The sequence below is a fragment of the Engraulis encrasicolus genome, chromosome 22 (assembly GCF_034702125.1).
Source record: "Engraulis encrasicolus isolate BLACKSEA-1 chromosome 22, IST_EnEncr_1.0, whole genome shotgun sequence".
In the NCBI taxonomy this organism is placed as follows: Eukaryota; Metazoa; Chordata; class Actinopteri; order Clupeiformes; family Engraulidae; genus Engraulis; species Engraulis encrasicolus.
The window spans coordinates 48787824-48806495 of record NC_085878.1 but is presented as its reverse complement, the minus strand read 5'-3'; the positions used below and the strand labels follow the sequence as shown (position 1 = coordinate 48806495).

Here is an 18672-nt window from a genome sequence, read left to right as displayed (position 1 = left end):
AGCAGTGTGAACAGTGCCACAGCTCATTATTAAGTGAGATCCGTGGATGACGTGCTCCACTTGCACAAGTTCAACCTGCCTCAACCGCACCTGTCTGATCACTCCTGTCCTCACCTGAACCCGCCCCCTCTTGCCTGGTTATCACCAGACCTAATCACAAGTGCGATAACTTCTGGTGACCTGCCTACTGTAATAGGGGGTGTGCAGTTTACGATTGACGACAGCTGGCATTATGAATGTGTGTCATTTGGCATACGTAGCGATAGCCAATCGTGTAGATAAAGTCTACTTTCAGCGAGGGTACCACATCATGGTCCCTGTGTCAGAGAGCAGGAAGGCGATGACTGCAGTTTGTTTGAATAGATCTATTCAAACAAACTGCAGTCATCGCCTTCCTGCTCTCTGACACAGGGACCATGATGTGGTACCCTCGCTGAGAGTAGACTTTATGCTGTCTTTCAGATGGGAATGATTGTGCAAAGCAGCATGGGATTTCCCAGGATATAGTCTTTTATTGTATCCAAAGTGCATTTTAGGCAAGGCAAGTTTATTTGTATAGCACATTTCATACACAGGTGCAACTCAATGTGCTTCACAAAAAACAAATGCAAAAAGAAAGGAAACAAGCAAGAAAGAAATTAGAGTCAAAATCTGGTTTAAAATCCAGTACAAAAGTTAAAACATCTAATTATTAGCCATGGTGTGTTATAGTGCAATGGTGAACATACACAATACTGTGTTTAACGCGTACCCTGATTTGAATCCTCCTTTCTGGGTTTGTCCCCTCCCAGACCAAAGTGGTCATTAGCACGACTTTGCTACAACCTGGTGAAATGCATCATTCTTTTGTTTTACATAAGGTTACGTTCTAATTCTACACTGACCTCATAAAATCGATTACTCTTCTCTGCGCCTGTGTGTGTGTGTGTGTGTGTGTGTGTGTGTGTGTGTGTGTGTGTGTGTGTGTGTGTGTGTGTGTGTGTGTGTGTGTGTGTGTGTGTGAAAATGTGTGTCTGTATGTAGTATTTAGTGTGTTTGTACGTAGTGTGGACTCCGGTCCTCACCTGCGTGCTTGAGCGTCCAGGGCTCCATGCCGCGGCAGATCCAGTAGAAGACCCCGGTGTAGACGATACCTCCGTACAGGCCGAAGTAGTTGTGGAAGGACGGCCGGATGTTCCTCACCGCGTGAAGCTCCTTCCACACCCACGAGCTCTTCAGGTTCTCCTCGTACTCTGCCACATGCACACCTGTGGACGACACAACACAACACAAGCAGGTGTTGGTGGGGAAGCCGTGGCCTAGTGGTTAGGGCAAGTGTTAGGACCTAGTGTCTTCCTCTTTCCTGAGCTACAGGCCAGCAGGAAATGAAGAGATAGGTTTGGATTCAGCTGCAACTGCTGGAGGATTTTCATTTCCATTGGATGAGTGAAGGCGGCTATAGGGGAAAATATAATAACCTCTGCCTAGAGATAGGGTCACACACTATCATCATTCACACATACAGTAGTAGTAGTACACACACCTTTTACTGGAGATAACAGCACAGATACAGCCTCAGGCATGATTGTATTCGCTCACACACATGCTCACACCTACACACACTCACAGTGCTGAGGAAGAGAACGGCCAGCTTTCTATTATTTTTTTAAATGGATCTTGAGTGACATTGGGCAGCTAATACTAGCTCTGAGTTACTGCAAACAAGGTGAGACATTGGATTTTCTTACCATACTGGCTTTGCAAGCAACTAACTAAAGCCCGATTCGCACGGGATAAATATTACCTATGGACCCCTGGTAATTCGCAATTACCCCTGGACCTCCGTGATTTTTCGGGGCGCATTCGGACGGGATAAATAAACGTCTGTTATTTAGTCAATTCACAGACATTACAAGGGAGTTCAGACGGCGCGTCTATGTAAAATTACCCCAGGACGTCTGAGTTTCGCCGAAATACAGTACATAACTTGCGGCGGAATTATTAGCTCACAAATCGCAGACATGGCACATTCGCACAGGACTAAGAACTCAGACATTCTCTGTAATTATTCCGAATTACCGGGGGTCCATAGGTAATAAAAGTCCCGTCCGAATCGGGCTTATCTCACAACAGCAGCAGAGTAATCAAACCCTCAGTAATACAGATTCTCTCTACATTTCTTCCCTTTCGTTTCACCAACAGCTTGTCCATGTCTCCGCATGAGCCCTTGAGATGGCTTGATTATCAACTGAGAGTTTACTGAAGCCTTAAACATGCCCTAAAGGGCTTGGAGTATCCCATCTCTAAACCTCCATTGAGGGGCGAGCTTGGTTCCCCTTGCTTCCCCGTGCCAACCTGTCTGCAGCCGAGCCTGGCATATCGACTCATACAGACCAGATGCCTGGGACTCTCTCTTCGCTCTATGATACACTGACTTCCTGACCAACAAGAATGTGTTTTCTGCACAAAGCTATCTTGAGACTTATCGAGTATTAACTGAGAATTTACAGACAACTTCAATTCTTAGATTAGAGAGATCCAATCTCTAACCTCCCTTGAGGGTGCTCGCTCAGTCATAATAAACACTGTTTCACCTCAATTCATCTATGAATAATGCAATCCTGCAACTGGCTCATTTGAAATTCTGACTGGTGTAATAACCTGTGCCAAAATTAAACATTTAAAGCTTGGCCTCCACCTCTTTGTCCCGTCCAATGCCCTCTGGATTCCCCAAACTCAACTTTTATTTTTATCTATCTCCATTTGACTCAGTGACTGCTGTAATTAAATTCTCATTGATGCACAGTTGTGTGTGTGTGTGTGTGTGTGTGTGTGTGCGCGTGTGTGCGCGTGTGTGCGCGCGCGCGCGTGTGTGTGTGTGTGTGTGTGTGTGTGTGTGTGTGTGTGTGTGTCAGAGAGAGACAGAGAGAGAAACAGTGTGTGTGAAGATGATATAGTGTGTATTTACAGTGTATATACTGTATGAACATTGTCATTGAACATTGTCTAAACTGTCTGGACTTAAAGGAGCGAACGCGCACACACACACACCCACACTTGCACACCTGTATTGAATAATTGGCTGGCCCTAGGAAATGGGTGTATTTAAGCCGTAGTCAAGTTGTTAATGTGAGCGCCGTTGATTGAGAACCACCTGGTAACCGGTAGGAGGTGACTGCATAAAACTGCTGCATATCGGTGTGAGCAGAGATTTGTGCTGTGCTGTTGATGCTGAAGAAGACTGTTCGTTTTAGTCGTTTATTTTGGATTTCTGTTGCCAGAGACTTGTCCTGTTCGTTTTGTTGCCCACGTGCACATTTATTTTCTCATGTCAGTTGGGCCTAAATAGTTAAAGCTCCAACTTTGCGTGCCTGCTCTACTCCACTCTGCTCATGACACATCTTTGACAAGAGATAGCAAGCACTTCCTCACAGAGAGAGAGAGAGAGAGAGAGAGAGAGAGAGAGAGAGAGAGAGAGAGAGAGAGAGAGAGAGAGAGAGAGAGAGAGAGAGAACACATCCAAGAATGTTTGGGATGTCTTGTGTGTTGGGACCCTGCTGCCATGCGTGGCCGTTTGATGCTGGCGTGACCGCATTTAGCCTCTCCTTCACTGACATCTCCAGCTGAGATGCTTAGCTTCAAACTCTGCTTGCCTGCTGTGTCATCTAACATCCTTAGCAATGCACAAATCTAACTCACTCACTCACACAATCACACACAGGCCAGCACGCGCATGCACATACACACACACAGACACATACACACACACACACACACAGACACACACACACACACACACACACACAGACACACACACACACACTGCTGGAAACAGACAGACATACAGATGCACAAACACGAACACACACACACGCACCTAGCATATAGCATATATAATATATCCCAGACAACTGTACAGGCTTGCTACTGCACAATATCTGAGGAAGCAGCACTGAGAATCAAGTCGTACATGAGGGACTCTTAAGTGTATTGACATTTGTCTTCAACAAAACAAAACAAGCTTCATCTGAGGTAGAACATTTGTATTAAAAAAGTATTCCCCTGAATGACCTGAATATTGCCTGTCTTTCACCAGACCTAATCACAAGTGAGATAAGGTCTGGAGACCTGTCTACTGTAAATCCCGTTGGGGGTGTGTGTTTACAGTTGACGACGGCTGTTTATTAGGCGTTACGAATGTGTATCATTTGGCATACGTAGCCATAACCAATCGTGTCAGTTGTATTTATTCAAACAAATTGCAGTCATCGCCATTCCATGCCTCACTGCTCTCCGATTGGAGAGAGACAGGGACCATGATCTGGTACCAGGGTAGACTCCATGCTGTGCTGAGATACAGCACATGTAGGTCCAAAGGTCACACAGTAGCAGATGAGGTGTGTGTGTGTGTGTGTGTGTGTGTGTGTGTGTGTGTGTGTGTGTGTGTGTGTGTGTGTGTGTGTGTGTGTGTGTGTGTGTGTGTGTGTGTGTGTGTGTGTGCGTGTGTGCGTGTGTGGTCATCACCTTCTGTAGGTGAGTCCAGGTTCTCGTCGGTGAGCTTGCTGAAGACAGACTCGGCAGCCAGCATGCCCGTCTTCATGGCCGTGTGGGTGCCTTTGATCTTCGGAACGTTCATGAAGCCCGGACTGCAGCCCACCAGAAGGCCTCCGGGAAATGTTAACTTAGGCAATGACTGCACATGAGGAGGGGTGGATGAGGAGAAGAAGAAGAAGAAGAGGAAGAGGAGGAAGAAGAGACAGGGATGAAAGAGAGAAGTAAGGATGGAGGGAGGACAGGGTGGGACAAGGGAGTGAAGGGGAAGAAAGGAGGAGTGGATGGAAGGACAAGAGAGAAAAGGATGAGAGGGGAGGGAGGAGGAAAAAAGGGAACAAGGAACAGAAGCAAGGAAAAGATGGCAGTAGAGAGAGGGGATAAGAAATCAAAGGGGAGGGATGGAGGGTGAAGGAAAAATTCCATATCAATGGAGATGACAGATGTATACACACACACACACACCTACAAAAATGACTCTTATGGACATTACCCTAAGTAGGCACATGCAGCAGGAGCCACTGGTTTGGTGCCATGTGTCCTTGATTGCACACAAGAAAGGGACTGGTTTTTGCAAGGTCTGGGCAATCTCCATTGCTCCCCCACACATTACAACATGGTGCGAACATGGCAGGGGAGAAAACAAATAGCTCCTGCTGTACAGTGCACCAAGCATGGGCAACCTGGATTCAGATTCAGCTACAATCCTTTACCACATAATCCAAAGGACCTGATTTTACCTTTCCAATTCAACCAGGTGATGATGTCCCTAATTGGACGGGTAAAACCAGGTGATGTGGAATAAATGGCACTGGATTGTAGCTTCTGAATACAGGCTGCCCATCACTGACAACATAACGTGGCGTACCTGCATGCCCCCCTCGTTGAGGGCTCGGGCCCCGTAGGCGATGCGGGTGCCCCCCTCCAGAGTTGGGGACACAGACGGGTGGTGCTTCCAGCGCTGGAACTCCCGGAACGGGCTCAGGTACGGGTTTGTGTAGTCCAGACCAATCTGCAGGCACACACACATGCACGCACACAGACACACAAACGCAGGCACGCGCACACACACACAAAATGCTTCAAACCATCTGCCTCAAAGCCTTCCTCGTGTCCTTGTCTGTTGCACAGCTGATGGATTGCTTGTGAAACTGATAGAGACAATCAGTCATTTTCCCATCCGTTCCAGTCAAGCTTGCCTAATCAATTCCCTCTTATCACCACTGTCTGACACGCACAGATGCAGCGTGGGTGTGTGTGTGTGTGCGAGAGAGACTTGTGACATGTCTTCTGTACATACAAGATAAAACGTTAACATGCATACAAAATGAGCTGACTTATCTCTACACAAAAGGAACTGTGTGACAATACACCTGTACACGTCCTGGGCCATTCTGTTGTTAAAAAAACATGTACCTAACGTGTAGGTGAATTTCAAAATGTGAAAGGGTTTTTGAATGTATGGTGTATGTTTGTGCATGCAATTCAGCTGCTCGCATCATCACCAAAACCCCTTCCTGTCACCACATTACCCCTGCACTGCAGCATCTCCACTGGCTCCCCATCAAGCTCAGAAAGAATTTTAAAATACTCCTCCACACATTCAAGGCCATCCACAATCTTTCCCCTCCTTATCTGACTACTCTTCTTCAAATTGTTAATCCCTCTCCCTCCGTTACTCTTCCTCAAATCCTCCCCTCTGTCCCGTCTGCCCGCCTCAGTACCATGGGGAATAGAGCTTTCATCTGCTCTGCTCCCCAGCTCTGGAATGCACTTGCCCCTGACATCTGCAATATTCACTGTCTACCCCTGTTCAAATCCAGACTTAAAAACTCATGTTTCAGTTAGCCTATTCTTTGTGAGCTTTTTGGAAACTCTGCTTTGTTTTGTTGTTTATATTCTCTGAGCTTTAAATGTGTCTTGTCTTTATTATACTGCCCTATAATTTAAGAACGCAGTAACTCTGAAAACTGCAAACTGAGAAAAAAGGCCTCAAAGTTTCCTATAAGTCTTGTGTTGGGGACGCACAAATGTAGCCTATTTAGGCCGTCGGTTTAATTCGAGGGAACAAAGAACACAGCGACAAAAAAGATTTCCTCTCTATCCGGCTGGATAATAACGCCATTGTTTACTTGAAGTAGCGGCCGCTTAAGGTTAAATAACTGTGGATTGAAAGAACATAAAAACGTTCCGTAAAAAACTGTAAAAAGCTAAGAATCTCAGCTTTCGAACAAGCCCTAACACATGTCTGTAGGTCTAGGTTAAAGCAACACTCCGGTTTTTTGAACACATGACCTCATTTCCGAGTCAGCTGGAGTGTTAGAAGTGTGTCCAGATTGTTTTTTTGAAATTCCATGCAGTCCTTGTAAAACCGCGTCTCGATGTTGCTATGCTAGCGCAAGTGATCCACTTTTACTAGCATGACCCAAAAAAGCAACAAATTCAATAAGCAATCAAATCACATCAATTATTAATCCAGGCTGTGCATGTGAAGGTTTGTGGTGATAGAATACTGTTTAAAAAAAAAACTGACCTGGCCTTACATGGATTCCTCCTAGTCAGTGGAATTTTACCTTGCTCTCGACAACTGTGATCAGATGTAAACCCACTTCAACAGAACAAGACGCCAGCTAGAACTACAATACTCTACATTACTGCGTTTTTTAATGTATAGTGGAATATAAACCAACAACGTGGCAACATGGTAAATAAATGTGCATATAAAATTGCGACAATAGAGCCCATAACCGTTCTCATTCTTTTCCTGAAAAAGACCCGGAAAGAACAAAACTACTCCTATCTGCAGGAGATAGTAACATCCGACGCTACGTAACAGGGTGATCTACAGTGATCATTTCAGCCCTGACGACTTCATAAAGTCAATCAGAATAGCCACAAAGAAAAGTCTGAAAACATTTGCGGTGCCATTCACCTTCCCAATCCCTGGTGTGCCACAGCCACTGTGATACCAACAGTCTCCGAAGATCACGTTTGTCCTAGCTTACACAGGCATTCTGCTGCTGTCACTGTAGCAGTGTTTTACTGATGATGATTTAGCTAACGTTACCTAAACCTTTGCTGTGCTTTACGTGCTATGGCTGGTGTGCCTTCATTGCAATAGTTACACAGTACACTGTTTACATAAACTTACACGGCAGCTTCGTTCTTCAACTAGGGAACAACTCACAAAATGTTTTGATAACTTACCGCATTGACAACTGGCCATTGGTTCCAGCAGGTCCAGGTATTTTTTCTCGACTGAGAAGAATGTTTAGCACTCCACAATTGAGATACAAGTCCTGGTGCTCCGTTATACACACTATGGAACGATGCAATCTCTTGCATCTGTGGGGAAACTAAGTCCCAACTCGGCAGCAAAAACATTCTTCTTCCATCTCCAATGCCTTGCAATTTCGGCACTGACACGACACCAATCTGTTATTCTGTTCCGACTTTCTGCTACAGTTTCAGTGGATGCTGCCTCATACAGAGCGCGCTCTTGTTCGGACCTTTTCAAATCCATCTCAACTCTAATGCAGTATATTCCTGCTCATACAGGTATGCTTCTGAATTTGCTCGTCCTCATCATCAAAAGCGTCGGGTTCTCCGAACATTGCCATTCTTTTTTTATGATCAGGGTTCGTCTGATCGTAGTTCTAGCAGACAGCTGCGCTCAAAACAAACTTGACAGTGAGAACCGGTAACATTGGTGTTAGATATCAGTCCGCGACTGCCAAATCAGGAAGTACTTTGCTGCGGGTGAGCAATGTAATTCTAAGGTTGGTTTACTCCCTAAATCTCTGTATCGACGTGGGTATGTGTGTCGATAGCCTGGCGAAGTAATTGACGTGCTTTGAGTGTTTATTGAACTTGTTAAGACTGCTTTTTTGGGTCATGCTAACAAAAGTGGATCACTTGCGCTAGCTTAGCAACATCGACCTGTGGTTTTACAATGACTGCATGGAATTTCAAAAAAACAATCTGGACACACTTCTAACACTCCGGCTGACTCGGAAATGAGGTCCTGTGTCCAAAAAACCGGAGTGTTGCTTTAAGGCAGGGGTCGGCAACCTATGGCACGCGTGCCACTGCTGGCACGCGAAGGCATATTCACTGGCACGCGCCAGGCTGGGCCAGCATCAGAAAAAAATCTCAGACTGACAGCACGATACTCCAATCGAATTTGCTCCCCAACACTCTGCACTCAGCTCCCGCCCACTTTCCCACGGGCCATAGGGAGGGAAAGTAATCTCATCGCCCCCTGATGGCAACGTTCCAACCCCCTGCAACAAATGAATGTTTTTTTTCTTTGAAAAATTACATCTCGGCCCTGACGACGAAGTAGAAGTAGTGGCAGTCATATTATGGGCATGTTGGCCCGTTTTATCGAATCAGGTGGTAAAATGTTCGGTTTTTCACTGATCTGAGCTGATTTTAATATTCTTTAAAAAGCTAATACAGAACTACACTGAATGGCATGTGTGGCTTGTTTACGCCATGTAATTAGCATAGCCAAATTAGCATAGCCAAACATGAGCCAGAGAGGTGGTTACTCGTCACCACAGAAGCCATCATATCTACTAGAGAATTTAAAACCATACCAAAATGATCGCGTGTATATATGTGTAATAAGAAGATAATGTGGAACTCATAGGATTACAAGAATGTGAAGATATGCGAAGAACTTGCGTTCGTTCGCGTTCATTTGTTTCTCTGTGTTGTCAACGAGGCGCGAAGCACAGCATGCTGGGAGCTGTAGTCCGTTTCCGACCAGATTGGCACAATTTCTATGTAACCCTGTAGAATCTACTTGGTTAGGTTTTCTTTTCCTGTAGGAGTAAGTTTAATTTGGCCAGATATGGTGTTTATTTTCTAAGTTTTCTTTAATAATGACAGAATTTTATTTACCTTGGGTAAGGTTCAGAAGATGTTTTGAACATTTTATTAAAAGGTAAAATGTTTTGAGAAACGATTATTATTACAAAAGAATATTATTGTGTTGGCCAATCAGTGAAGAGGGGAGAGGTCACGCACGTTGTAATGGGAAGAACACAGGAGTTTGCGTTCTCTTCACACTGGGACTCGACGGAGGAAAGACGTGTGTTTCAAAGAGCAAAATAGTAAATGTGTCTCTGGACTTTATATGTTGTTTTAATTTGTCAGAACGAACTCTGAAGTGTATAAAGTGTGCTACTCACCTGTGAGTTACTGGTGAGGACTTTTCTAAATGCTATCATTTACAAGTTTAGTCACGCTCATAGCCAGCAGTTAGCAGCTCGCTAGCTGGGACTGCGCTGTGCTGATTGAACCTGTGGAAACCGGGAGCCAGCGAGAGGAGATTGTGCTTTTGGTGAACTGTCCGAGATGCTGTAAGGAGTGGAGCGAAGACACAGACCGACAGTACTGCTCGTGAGTTTGACCGTCGGGGCGCAATGACTTTCAGTGGACCGGAGTTTCCCCCATCTACGTGAGTAGGTTACCGTTTTCTTTTGTCTGCTGCGCGCGCTGCGTGAAGAGGCCACTTTAAAGTTTCAAAGGCCACAACGTTCTCAAGCAACCATCAGGCCTGCACCGGAACATTGGTATTTTCTCATTCAAGTGTATTATTGCCGGCTTAGATTTTTAATTGGGCCCATAGAACTAGGTTTAAAGTTAACCATTTATTGTCATGTGTGCAGTTATGCATGTGCAGTTTTTGAAAGGGTAACTGCTACTGTACGTGGTTTTTTTTGTTTGTTTTGCTAATCCCAATTGCTATTGGTGTCAATTTTGAAGGGATATTTAAAGAGGTTATACTTGACTATTATACCCTCATGTGTAAGAGGTGAAGTTTTATGTTGACCTTTTAAAGAGCTTCTGTATAATATTTTGGTTGTGATACAAGATCACCGCTGTAGTTTTTTTGTATTTGGGAGGGACTTCCATTTTATACTACAGCTTACTTTTTTGTCATTTCTAAATTCTATTTTGCAACTTTTACTTTTATCTTTTCATTCATTTTAATACAAGTCTTAAATCTACCTGGAGTGTCCTTGGTTATTATTAGTCCAGTGGGTTTCAGTGTATCCTTTCCAGGTTGGCCTATAATTATAGCATATTTCTAAGGTATATGAAGGCAGTATATAACAGGTAGTGAACTAATGACATATGGGCACACATACATGTTAGACAGTTTGCATTTCATTCAGTCGCACATTGCTTCGCAGTTCAGTATTGTATTGCATTGATACATATATAAAGGTTAGTGGTTCAGAGGACCCAGGGCGCCGGATGCAGCATCATTTACCTGAGCTGAGGCGCTACATAAATGGAGGCACTGCTGGGATCTTATAAATAATTTAATACTGCAAACTAAAAGAGTCATCATGGACATATTTGAAACTGAACTTAAAAAGTGGTGTGAAAGTGATGCATTGGATACTTCTCATTTCTTCATGTTAATCCTCGAGGATGATTTAGAGGTTTCTGAGATTGAGAATGCTGCTCACACTGTCAAATGTCTTGGCCGGGTGCGGCTCAGGGGTAGGAAACACCATGCTCAGCAAAACAAATGGATGGTGTTATGTGAGTGTAAGGAATCAGTAGATTCACCTAATGTCCCCTCTGAGATCATGGCCCCAGGACAGACACAATCTTGGATGCTTATTACACTCTCTAAAACGGTTCCTAAGCCCAGAGATTTTACTGATCGACTGAAAGAATTTTTGACTGCTGAAAACAAAACAGTGGATGACCTGCAAGATCTAGTAGGTGACACAGGTACTTCGCCAACATCCATCATTCGGGCCATGAGTGATCTTTTTGAAAAGACAGTGAAGCCCCCTGGAGAGAATAATGCATATAGGCGTTTGAGGATTTTTTCTGGGGTTTTGCCAACTCCAGTGGGCGAAGAGCAGTTCGACCACTGGATAGAGCAAGCAAGGCTGATGGTGGATGAAAGTGACTCATCTAGTAAAGAGAAAAGACGCAGAATTATGGAGAGCCTTAAGGGACCTGCGTTGGAGGTGGTGAAAGCAGCACGCACAGCCAATACAGACGTGAGTCCACAACAATGCTTGGATGCCTTAGAAAATGCGTTCGGCACAGCCGAAACTGGTGAGGATCTATATTTCTCCTTCCGCCTCATGCAGCAGAAACAGGGGGAGAAGCTGTCTGATTTTCTCAGGCGGTTGGAGCAGGCCCTTACTAAGGTGGTGAAAAGAGGTGGCATTACCCCTTCTGAAGCCAACCGAGCCAGGCTAGAACAGCTGATACGGGGAGCAGTAGCCTCTGATTTGATGGTGATCCAGCTCCGGCTTAGAGAGAAAAAAGTGAACCCCCCTAATTTTTTGGAACTGCTGTCTGATATCAGGGTTGAGGAAGAGTATGAGGCTTCTCGGACAAAACTGAGTGCAACAGTCCATAGTGTCAACGCAGACAAAGAAACTGACTGTAAGGCATTGAAGAGTGAGATTAAAGAGCTGAAATCTATGGTATCTGCATTGACAGTGACACCATCCAAAATGCCTACTGACAGCACAGCCTCAGCAGCCAAGGGTCGAGTGTGGTACCCCCAACCGGAACCTGATTCCGAGGTAGTAGTGTTAAAAAACCAAGTGAGAAGACTTGAGCAGATGTTAGCAACTCGGGATGCCAATTCAAGAGATGATACAGCAGTTGCTCTGACGGTAGACTCTTCAAGGAGTGTCATGAGGGGCCGGGGTGACAAAGACACAAACTTCTGCTATAGATGTGGGGATGATGGGCATTTTTCCACTGGCTGTACTAATGAAGAGAATCAAAGCAAGGTCATCCAGAAACTCATTCGCACCCTGAGAAAGAAGGACCAAGCACCAAAACCTGGGCGGGATAAAGGCAACAGCAGTGAAGTTTGCTCTTCCAAGAGAAGTGCTGTGCGAACCCAGACTGTGACTGCACTACCTAAGGGGTTGGTGGGCCCTTCTTCCCTCGTGTCAGTGAAAATAAATGGACGTTTATGTGACGCTCTATTAGACAGTGGGTCACAGGTCACTATCATCTTTGAGGATTGGTACAAGAAGTATCTTAGCGATGTGCCAATTCAACCGGTGTCTGGGTTGGCTATATGGGGTTTAAGCAATGCTAGTTATCCATATCTGGGCTATGTAGTGGTAAATATGGAATTCTCTGCTAATGTGACTGGGGTTCCTGAAGACCTCTCAGTGTTGGCTTTGATCTGCCCAGGCCCCAGCAGCCCAGACCGGATTCAAGTGATTCTGGGGACCAACGCAAGCCTGTTCAAGCGCCTGGCATCCTTGTGCAAGGACACCACCGGGGTCAACCTGTCACAGACTTTAGGTCTCAAGGCCAGCTGTTTTCCCCCGCCAACTGCAAAAGCTGAGTCCCTGGAAGAGGATGCTGGCTGTGTCCAGTGGTTAGGCACCCATCCACTGACATTGGCTCCAGGCAGCAACTGCTACATTGATTGTCACATGAAGCTGAATCAACCTCTCTCGAATGAGACGACGTTCCTGGTCGAGGCATCGGAGGATGAACCATTGCCAACTGGTGTGCTTCTGCAGCCTGTCATGGTGCTTAGATCTGCTGTGCAAGTGGAAAGATTTCCTATCCGAGTCCAGAACGAGTCTAAAAGAGAAGTCAAAATACCGGTGGGGACAGTGATGGGCCGAGTCCACCCGGTAGAACCTGTAGTGCTTCCACCAGAGGGCATAGGGACCACTGCGGACTTTGATGTCAGTCGGTTGAACTTTGGCAACTCCCCTGTGCCAGAAGAGTGGAAAAGCAGGTTGCGCGCCAAGCTAGCTCAGCGAGCTGACGTTTTTTCAATGCATGATTGGGATGTGGGACTGGCACAGGGTGTAGAGCACCACATTCGACTGACTGACACTAGGCCGTTCCGGGAGCGGTCACGACGCCTGGCACCAGCGGACATTGAGGATGTCCGGCGACACATACAAGAGCTGCTAGCGGCCGGGATCATAAAGGAATCGAGAAGTCCGTATGCATCCCCTATTGTCATAGTTCGAAAAAAGAATGGGAGCGTTAGGATGTGTATTGATTACCGCACCCTCAACCGAAGGACAGTGCCAGATCAGTACACCACCCCACGTATTGATGATGCCCTGGACAGCCTGTCTGGAAGCAAATGGTTCTCAGTGCTCGACTTGAGAAGCGGCTACTATCAAATTGCCATGAAAGACTCAGACAAGGAGAAGACTGCTTTTATATGTCCATTGGGCTTTTACGAATTTGAAAGAATGCCCCAGGGCATAACAGGGGCACCCGCCACTTTTCAACGATTAATGGAAAAGACTGTCGGCGATATGAATCTGCTCCAAGTTCTAGTCTATTTGGACGACGTGATTGTGTTTGGAAAGACACTGGAGGAACACGAAGAACGCCTCCTCCGTGTACTGGACAGGTTGGCCGAAGCGGAACTTAAGTTGTCTTTAGACAAATGCCAGTTTTGTCAACCACAGGTCACCTACCTTGGACACATTGTGTCCGCCGATGGTGTAGCCACAGACCCATCAAAAGTGGAGGCTGTGAAGAATTGGCCCCTACCGACTGACTTGAAGAGCCTCAGATCCTTTCTTGGATTCTGTGGTTACTACAGAAGATTCATAGCCAATTACTCTGCCATTGTGAGACCGCTAACAGAGCTGACAAAAGGGTACGCCCCTGCACAGATAAAACACAAGCTTAAGAACAAAAACAATCAGGGGTACTTTAAAGAAGCCGAGCCATTTGGGGAGCGGTGGGACACGTCTTGCACAGAGGCATTCAATAAGATCATCCATTGCCTTACCCATGCCCCTGTCCTGGCCTTCGCTGATCCCTCTAAGCCTTATGTCCTTCATGTTGATGCAAGTTTCAAAGGACTTGGAGCAGTGTTGTACCAGGATGAGGCTGGGCGTCTGCGGCCAGTCGCATTTGCTAGTCGCAAACTGTCGCCATCCGAACACAACTATCCAGTCCACCAATTGGAGTTTTTGGCCCTAAAATGGGCTGTTGTGGACAAGTTCCACGATTACTTGTATGGAGCCCAGTTTACAGTCAGGACGGATAATAATCCGCTAACCTACGTATTAACCACTGCAAAGTTGAATGCAACCGGGCATAGGTGGCTGGCCTCTTTAGCGACGTATGAATTCAATATCCAGTACCGCCCTGGCACACAAAACATTGAAGTTGACCTGCTGTCGCGCAATTTCCCGGACTGTGACCTCTCTGGATGGACAGACATCCCTCCACCAGGGGTCAAAGCCATTTGTCACAGAATAGACCTAGAGGAGCCTGGGGACCCTTCTCCGAGGTATGCTGTCCAGCTGGGTGCTCCTCCTGAATGTGTCCCCAGCATCTACGCTCATCCTGTGCAGATGACGGAGCAGGAGGTGGAACCATTGACCCGCGAGGACTTGCTGAGGGCTCAGAACGAAGATTTGTGGATCAGACCTGTGGTGGATGCCATGAAGACAGGCAACTGGCCCAAGGACCACAACCTGCCACCAGAAGTGGAGCTGATGAGGCGGGAACAGACCCGATTGGTGTTTAAGGATGGATTGCTGCACCGAGTAAGCAAAAGAGTCGCTGGAGCAGAAGTCGCTCAGCTGGTTCTACCATCCAAATACATGCCAGTTGTTCTGAAATCTGTTCACGACGAAATGGGGCATTTAGGGATAGAGAGAGCATTTGAATTAGTGAGAAATAGGTTTTTCTGGCCAAAAATGCTCAAAGACATAGAGACGTACATACAGAACTGTGGGGCATGCCTTGCAAGAAAGAGTCCGATGCAACGGGCACCACTGCATCAGATCACAAGCAGTGGGCCCATGGACCTAGTCTGTATTGATTTCTGGTCTCTAGAACCAGACACCAGAGGGATGAACAGTGTACTAGTAGTGACCGACCATTTCACTAGGTATGCGCAAGCATTCCCGACAAAGAATCAAAAGGCCCTAACTGTTGCTAAAGTTCTAGTAGAGAAGTTTTTCATGCATTATGGGTTACCAGCAAGGATCCATTCAGACCAGGGACGTGATTTCGAAAGTCAGTTAATTCGGGAAATGCTGAACATTCTGGGCATACGGAAAACACGAACAACCCATTACCACCCACAGGGTGACCCCCAGCCAGAGAGATTTAATAGGACTCTTCTGTCCATGCTGGGAACACTGAGCCAAGGGAAGAGGCGCCAGTGGAGTCAACATGTAGGTTATCTGGTCCATGCTTATAACAGCACCAAGTGTGACTCTACTGGCTATTCTCCCTATTATCTCATGTTCGGGAGGGAGGCTCGACTCCCGGTTGATCTCTGCTTTGGGGTAGCCACCTGTCAGGATGGGGCAACCTACTCTCAATATGTTGCAAAGTTGACTGAAGAGTTGCAGAATGCTTATCAGTTGGCCACAGAAGCTGCCAACAAAACACATCAAAGGAACAAAAAATCTCATGACAAACGTGTGAGTTCTCAGGTGTTGAATGTGGGAGACAGAGTGTTTCTTAAAAACCTGGGACTCAAGGGAAAGCACAAGCTTCAGAGTCGGTGGAAGCTCTCACCCTTTACTGTCATTGAGAAGCTACCCAACCTGCCAGTGTATCGAGTGAAGCCAGAAGGAGCTAGGGGACCCGTGAAAACTATTCACAGAGAACACCTTCTCCCAATAGGGCAGCTCGTGAGAGTGCCAGGATCTGATGAGGATGAACAGCCGCAGTTGCCAAAAAGACAACCACGGACTAGGCAAGAAACCGCACGGGTTCCCGAATCAGACCCACATAGTGACAGTGATTCATCCCTGGAGTTTGAAGTGAGTAGGGTGAGTCAGCCCAGTCACCCAGAGTTGGATAGGCAAATCCAAAGGCCCCAAAGTCCCCTTCAGACTATCAACCCCCCAGAACCTGACTCGGAGCCAGAGTTCAACAATGAATCAGTCCTTGAAGAAAGTGAAGAAGATGACAATCCCACAAGAGCAGACTCCCCAACTAGTTCTGAATCTAGACCAGACTCAGAAGAGGAGTCTATGGAGACTGCTGAGGAGAATGAGGTTCCCAGTAGAACAGATCCTGTTGAAAAAAGAAGGATTAAACCAGTAATTAGACTCACCTATGATAAACTAGGGGGAGCTAGCGATCAACCCATAACTATTGTCCACAGGGGAATAGTCATTACCATAGAGTGTAATTAAAGGGAATGGGTGAGATCACACACTGCACTGGGGGTAGTCTTTAGTATATCTGATGAGGACATCAGAGGTTTACAGAGGGGAGGATGTAACCCTGTAGAATCTACTTGGTTAGGTTTTCTTTTCCTGTAGGAGTAAGTTTAATTTGGCCAGATATGGTGTTTATTTTCTAAGTTTTCTTTCATAATGACAGAATTTTATTTACCTTGGGTAAGGTTCAGAAGATGTTTTGAACATTTTATTAAAAGGTAAAATGTTTTGAGAAACGATTATTATTACAAAAGAATATTATTGTGTTGGCCAATCAGTGAAGAGGGGAGAGGTCACGCACGTTGTAATGGGAAGAACACAGGAGTTTGCGTTCTCTTCACACTGGGACTCAACGGAGGAAAGACGTGTGTTTCAAAGAGCAAAATAGTAAATGTGTCTCTGGACTTTATATGTTGTTTTAATTTGTCAGAACGAACTCTGAAGTGTATAAAGTGTGCTACTCACCTGTGAGTTACTGGTGAGGACTTTTCTAAATGCTATCATTTACAAGTTTAGTCACGCTCATAGCCAGCAGTTAGCAGCTCGCTAGCTGGGACTGCGCTGTGCTGATTGAACCTGTGGAAACCGGGAGCCAGCGAGAGGAGATTGTGCTTTTGGTGAACTGTCCGAGATGCTGTAAGGAGTGGAGCGAAGACACAGACCGACAGTACTGCTCGTGAGTTTGACCGTCGGGGCGCAATGACTTTCAGTGGACCGGAGTTTCCCCCATCTACGTGAGTAGGTTACCGTTTTCTTTTGTCTGCTGCGCGCGCTGCGTGAAGAGGCCACTTTAAAGTTTCAAAGGCCACAACGTTCTCAAGCAACCATCAGGCCTGCACCGGAACATTGGTATTTTCTCATTCAAGTGTATTATTGCCGGCTTAGATTTTTAATTGGGCCCATAGAACTAGGTTTAAAGTTAACCATTTATTGTCATGTGTGCAGTTATGCATGTGCAGTTTTTGAAAGGGTAACTGCTACTGTACGTGGTTTTTTTTGTTTGTTTTGCTAATCCCAATTGCTATTGGTGTCAATTTTGAAGGGATATTTAAAGAGGTTATACTTGACTATTATACCCTCATGTGTAAGAGGTGAAGTTTTATGTTGACATTTTAAAGAGCTTCTGTATAATATTTTGGTTGTGATACAAGATCACCGCTGTAGTTTTTCTTATTTGAGAGGGACTTCCACTCTATTCTACAGCTTACTTTTTCATTTCTAAATTCTATTTTGCATCTTTTACTTTTATCTTTTCATTCATTTTAATATAAGTCTTAAATCTACCTGGAGTGTCTTTGGTTATTATTAGTCCAGTGGGTTTCAGTGTATCCTTTCCAGGTTGGCCTATAATTATAGCATATTTCTAAGGTATATGAAGGCAGTATATAACAGGTAGTGAACTAATGACATATGGGCGGCACACATACATGTTAGACAGTTTGCATTTAATTCACTCACACATTGCTTCGCAGTTCAGTATTGTGTTGCATTGATACATATATAAAGGTTAGTGGTTCAGAGGACCCAGGGCGCCGGATGCAGCATCATTTACCTGAGCTGAGGCGCTACATCTATTTTTCTTAAAAGGGCAAAAAATGACTTAAGATTTTCACAGGTAGTAGTTCATGCTATTGTGTACGCTGAAAAATGTGTCTGGTGTTATAGTTCCAAGTCATATCTTTGTGGGATTTTTTTAAAAACTTGTCTATGGGAGTTTCAATAGGATCACCCTGGTGTTTGGAACGTAACCGCTGGGATCGCTGTTTTCCACTTTCCCTCCCAATAGGCGTATTATAAAGTTACCATTCTACAACCTTATCAAAACAAAGAGCGTGGATCTAACTTGATCAAAACTAGTAGCCTAGCCTACCTGAGGTAGATGACGGAGCCTCCGGCTAAAAAATCCAAAGATAGGGCATTCCAGCCCTCCTGGACGGAGGAATATGGTTTC

The 18672-nt window shown here is 45.5% G+C and overlaps 1 protein-coding gene across 1 annotated transcript in view; it reads right to left on the bottom strand.

Annotated features, from left to right (window-relative positions):
* Positions 1–18672, bottom strand: part of etfdh (electron transfer flavoprotein dehydrogenase) — a 35836-nt gene that overhangs the window by 3953 nt on the left and 13211 nt on the right. The window contains exons 9-11 of the mRNA XM_063188505.1: positions 5399–5542; positions 4504–4672; positions 1065–1247 (exon numbers count right to left, since the gene is read on the bottom strand). Of these exons, the coding sequence (XP_063044575.1) occupies positions 1065–1247; positions 4504–4672; positions 5399–5542 (496 nt within the window). The remainder of the gene's footprint in view (positions 1–1064; positions 1248–4503; positions 4673–5398; positions 5543–18672) is intronic.